Genomic DNA, 6095 nt, shown 5'->3' on the forward strand with positions numbered 1-6095 from the left:
TTAAAGGATTATCATTGTAATCTTAATGTTTCCAGAACATCTTCAAGAGTTAAATATCCTTTTAATTTTGTTTTGTCTTATAGCAATTTATCACCTTCTTACAAATCTTTTGTTATGTCTCTTTCTTCACATGTTAAGCCAAACACTTATTCTGAAACTGTTAAACATGACTATTGGAGAAAAGCTATACAATGTGAGATATCTGCTTTAGAGTCAAATCAAACTTGGGAGACTGCTCTTCTACCTAAGAACAAAGCTGTCATAGGTTGCAAATGGGTATTCAAAATAAAATATAAGGCTGATGGGACAATTGAAAGGTCTAAAGCAAGGTTAGTGGCAAAGGGATATACACAAACAGAAGGCATTGACTACCTTGATACTTTCTCTCCAGTAGCAAAGATGACCACCATAAGGTTGCTTCTTTCTTTAGCTTCTATTTATAATTGGGAATTGAAACAATTCGACATAAACAATGCCTTTTTACATGGAGATTTGAAAGAAGATGTATACATAGTTGCTCCGGATTGACTTCTATTCCACCAGGAAAAGTTTGTAAACTAAAAAAGGCTTTATATGGCCTTAAGCAAGCCAGCAGAGAATGGTTTGCCAAAATGTCATCATTTTTGCTTTCTATGGGATATACTCAATCTATGAATGATCATTCCTTGTTCATTAATTCTTCTAAAGGATCTTTTACAGCATTATTGGTATATGTGGATGATATAATATTGGCAGGAAATGATAAAGAAGAGATTGCTCGAATCAAACAAGCCTTGAATCAGACATTCAAGATTAAAGATCTTGGGAATTTAAAATATTTTCTTGGTTTAGAAGTAGCAAGAAGTAAGACAGGAATAATGGTAAATCAAAGGAAATATACATTGGAATTATTAACAGATGCAGGTCTTTTAGCCTGCAAACCTGCACCCACTCCTATTGATAATCATGAGAAATTTTCTTCTACTGGAAGTGCTCCTTTCACAGATATTCAAGCCTATAGAAGATTGATTGGAAGGCTTATGTATCTCACTAATACCCGACCTGACATAACATTTTTTGTGCAACAACTTTCTCAGTTTCTTGCTAAGCCTACAATTGCTCACTATAATGCAGCGATTAGAATTCTCAAATATATCAAAGGGGCTCCAAGTCTTGGTCTATTTTTCTCTTCCACTACCTCTGTTCATCTCAAAGCCTTTTGTGATAGTGATTGGGGCACCTACAGTAATTCAAGACAATCAGTGACTGGTTTTAGCGTGTATCTTGGAAATTCTCTCATATCTTGGAAATCAAAGAAGCAAGGAACAATATCAAAGAGTTCTTGTGAAGCTGAATACAGGGCAATGAACATTGTTACATGTGAAATTCAATGGCTAACTTATCTTCTTCAAGATTTCAAAGTTTCTTTTGAGCAACCATCTCTTTTATACTGTGACAATGACTCAGCAAGATACATTGCAACAAATCCAGTGTTTCACGAGCGTACAAAACATATAGAAATAGATTGTCACATGGTCCGGGGAAAAATTACAAAGGGTCTCATCCATTTGCTTCCCATTTCCACCACAGAGCAACTGGCTGATATTTATAACAAAGCTTTAAGTCCTCAATCTTTTAAGAATATTTTTTCCAAGCTGGGTCTCGTCAATATTTGCTCCCCGCTTGTGGCGGGGTATTAAAGGATACGGATACCAGAGTTATCGAAGGATCCTAATATTAATTTGGTGTCTTTTCTAATTATCCGTTGTTTCTCTTTATAGAAGAAAATAATTTGGTGCCTTTTCTAATTATCAGTTGTTTCTCTTTTTAGAGATGAATAACCTTTATTTAATTATTGATTCTTTCCTTCTTTAGTTAAACCTAGAATGAGTGTACTACTTGTATATATTCAGACCATTTGTTTTGATTTTAAATAATAAGAAAAGGAGATATTCATACTCATATCTTTTACCTTCCTTTTACTCTTTTATTCATATTTGTTCTATTTCATAATAAAATACATGTCAGAAACACAAATCCAAAAACAAGAAAAAATTATCATTCCAGAAAAACAAATCCAGAATGTATATAATACATTATGGATGAAAATAAAGCTTCCGAAAAAACAAATCCATAATGGATAAAACATATTCTAAAAAGTAATTCCGGAAGATAAGTAAAATCTATAATCCAAAATGTCCAGAGACAATTTTGATATTTTAAAAAATCATTGGATGCATATTCAAAAATATTGAGTGCAGAAATCAATTGCCCTAAGTCTTTAGAATTGCAACTTGGGCCTATTCCTTTCTAGATTTTTTTTGTTATATGTACTTCATTGACAAAAAAGAGAGTAATAATCACTTGACATTTATTACTTTTATTTAAAAATAATGTCTAATTATTTTATAATCAAAATTAATAAAAAAAAGTCAATTAAAGACAAGTCTATATTTAGAATCGATTTATGAAAGAAAATGCAATTATTAAATTAATACATTCTGAATTTCTTCAACTCAGATTAATAATATTTCAATGATTCTTACATTTTATAATCGTTTACTATATATTACTAGAATGAGCAGTTTTTCCTATGTAACTCTAAAATACAAGAAATAAGTGTTGACATGTAAGGATGTGTTTTAATAAATTTTCATGATATCTTAGAATGATTTTTAAAATGATATATTAATTAAATTGAAAGGAAATATAAGAAACTAATATATTATTTTTATTTATTAATAAGCTCTCGTTAAGTACTTCTCAATAAAGGTTTTTGCATTTTCTTATTCTGCCCATGTATATTGTAAAATAAAACATTAATATATAAAAGTATAAATAATAATAAAACACGGAAAAATATAACAGTATATAATAAATTTAAAATAAGAAACAAAAATATTATATTTTTATAAAATTAAGAAATAAATGAAAAATTATATAATAAAAATAATGAAAAATATAATAATTTTCTATATTGTAATTATAACTATGATGTTAACATAAAATAATAAGAAAACCCACAATTACGAAAAAACACACAAAATTATCTATTTAATATTTAAAATACTTATTTTATATTATTTGAATTATATAACTAACGCTGAGTAAATGCTTAGTTGACTATAGTCTTTTTAATCTTTTAATAGTATTTTAAATAAATATATTATCGTTTAAATTATATCAATGTGGTAATATTGTAATTAATAATCTATAAAATAAATATCATAAAGAATAAAATGTACACAGTCGTAAGTTGCATTGGTACAAGATCCTAGTTATATAGCATATGACAAAATGAATCCTTTGTTTTTACAACACCTATTTTTATAAAAAAAAATTAAATATATCTAATTGTTTAAATAGAAAAAGTAAAATACGTCAAACCATACTTATAAATAAATAAAAAAATTACACGAATAATGTATCTACGATATTTAGTATTGAATTAAAGAAAGAATATACTAAAATCAAAACTAAAAGGATCTATGCGGCGGTAGCATCAATAAGAAAATAAAATAAAATTTATATAAATTAACAAATTTTAGGGTAATATAATAGATTTAATAAATTCTAAATAATTTTGATATTAAATTAAAAAATTAAATTTAAATTTAACTCAAGAAAATCGATTTAATAAGTCTATATATCATTATTTGACCAAGATCCAATATAAATTAAAACTCGCCGTAACATAATTTTTCCAAATTCAGTATAAGTACCATTTAAAAAAAATTATTATATTAATTAAATTAAATATTATTTTAGAGAAAAAAATTAATATTTTATGATGACATCGAAATATACAATATAATATTTCTCAAAGATATAATGGAACAATTAAGTAAAGAATTAATGGGAACAACTAATAGAATATACAATTAACATGAGAATAACATTTTTCAAACCAATAAATTTTAAAAAATTGATATGAGAATAAAAAAAGAGAGAAGTATGTGAGAAGTTTGAAAGGAAGAAAAAAACTAAGTGAGCGTGATTTACTCCTTGAAATATGATAAAAGAAAGAAGTGATTGGGGAGGGTAGTTTGGTGATGTAAAATTGTTTCACTTTTTCTGCACAAAAGGCATGAAAGTCTTCTACACACTTTGCCATGCAAAGCAAAAAAGTTGATTGTGGGAAACCTCCAAAAGCACTAAAGCATGAATGAATGGCTTCAAGATGCTTTTCTTACTCACTAATTAATCCATAGAGGCAGTGGCAGAAACGTAATATGCAATACAGAACATGCCATGAACAAAACAACAGATTCCACCAATGGACAGGAAGTGATGGTGTGAGAAACCACAGGATCCATCTGACCTATTGTTTGACATAGTCCCTATCACCAACATGGATAATCCAATGCCCAACACAACCCTGATCAACAACACAACCAAAAGGAGACAAAAAAAAGGCCAAAAAATTAGTGAATCATCTATGCTTAGTTAGTATTGTGACCAACATAACTTTAAGTTCAATAACTAAACTTTGAAACTGGGGATTACTCATGTACATTATTTTGATCATATCAGTATTCAACAAGTAAGAAAGATAAGACTTTACCAAGTTAAAATGAGGCAAGCTGTTGATATTTGCCTATTTGAAGAAGCCTTCTCAAACTCTTGTTGAGAGCAAATGCAGTTGCAGCCACCTAGCATGTTGGCTATGGCATGAGCTAGACCCAAAAGCACTGCTGCTACTAACCCCAACATGAAGGCTTGATGACTTGGCTCTCTACACTCAAATATCCACACTTTTAAGTGCTTCACCTGTTTGTTGAAAACAACAATGGGAGTTTTAACATAGGTTTCATTTCATACAAGTTGTCTTAAAACCCTAATGCACTTCACAAAAGCTGGCTTCAAACATACCTTGTTTTGTGCTATTTCTGCCTCAAAGCCAAGAATCCCAGCTGCAACATCCATGACTAAAATCAGGAGGCACAGAAAAATGCCTGCTACTCTAGCCATTTGTGGCAGAAGTGTTCTTCTGTACAATTTTTTGAAGATCAGAAACAGTGGAGAAATATGCAAGTGTAGTGTGAGTATCTGATTATATATATATAAGGAATAAAGTGAGATTGGTGGGAAGTGGCTAGTAAAAGTTTGTTTTGTCACACTGTGCAAACTTTAAATCTGCTTTATTGTCTGCTTTCTCTTCTTTTTCCCCACTCTTGGATTCCTTTGAAAGAGAAGTTCTGGTAAAGCAAGGTAGAAGCCAGCTCATTCTATGTCTATAGGCATTTACCTAAATATGAATATAGAATAGGTTAGTTAGTTTCTTTTTTTTTTTCACCTTTTGGGGTGCAATTGATTTAATTTTAATTACGTATACATTTTATGACAAAAGGTATGGGAAATTTTAAAAAATAAAAATAAGTTTCTCAAAAATATTAAAATCAATTTATAAAAATTATTTTTTTGTTAGTTTCTCTAAAATTTTAATTTAACCTGTGAAAAAATAATTTAAACTTTTAAAAAACTTTTTTTAACTTATGAAAGAAAATAGCAATGGATACCAATGTCACAATTCAACAATGCTTATAATAATGTCACCTTTACTCAAGTTATCATGACTATGGTTTAGAGAGTTTATTTTATTCTTTTTGTCAATAACTTAATGTTTGGCGATTGTGTTACTCCTGATTTCGTAATTATTATGTACTTCTCGTATATTACACTAATAATATTGACAATAATTCAGTGAGTTGAAAAAATTATAGAAAATACTGAATTTTGGTTTAGCAAGTTTTTTTTTTTTTTTAGAATTAAATATATTTTTCGTCTTTCCATAATTTTTATCTTTGATTCAAACTAGATATTTGTAGTATGGAAATGATGTGGAATTCACTCAATTTGAGATTCCAGTTCATCAATCCATAGTTATAATAGACGTAATGAGTTTGCAATCAAAACAACAATAAATTTAAAAAAAAAATTAACAACCATTTTACATATAGACTCATTCTAGTCATTTCCATATTATAAGTATTAAATGCTGTATAATTTGAATCAGACAAAAATTAATTTTATGTTATAATATGGGAACCAAAAACATATTCAATTCTTTTTAGTCATCTAAAATGCAATAGATTGGAATAGCCTCTTTGTTACCT

At 28.5% G+C, this 6095-nt stretch overlaps 1 protein-coding gene across 1 annotated transcript; it reads right to left on the reverse strand.

Moving 5' to 3' along the window:
* Positions 1-3951: 3951 nt before the first annotated feature.
* Positions 3952-5204, reverse strand: LOC137820978 (protein VASCULATURE COMPLEXITY AND CONNECTIVITY). Its single transcript, XM_068625346.2, has 3 exons — positions 4852-5204; positions 4544-4749; positions 3952-4357 (listed from the first exon to the last, which is right to left on the reverse strand). Exons 1-3 carry the CDS (start codon positions 4948-4950, stop codon positions 4180-4182), a joined length of 483 nt encoding a protein of 160 aa, XP_068481447.1. The 5' UTR covers positions 4951-5204; the 3' UTR covers positions 3952-4179.
* Between the last annotated feature and the right edge of the window lie 891 nt (positions 5205-6095).

Source organism: Phaseolus vulgaris, chromosome 11 (assembly GCF_051622355.1).
Source record: "Phaseolus vulgaris cultivar YP4 chromosome 11, ASM5162235v1, whole genome shotgun sequence".
In the NCBI taxonomy this organism is placed as follows: domain Eukaryota; kingdom Viridiplantae; phylum Streptophyta; class Magnoliopsida; order Fabales; family Fabaceae; genus Phaseolus; species Phaseolus vulgaris.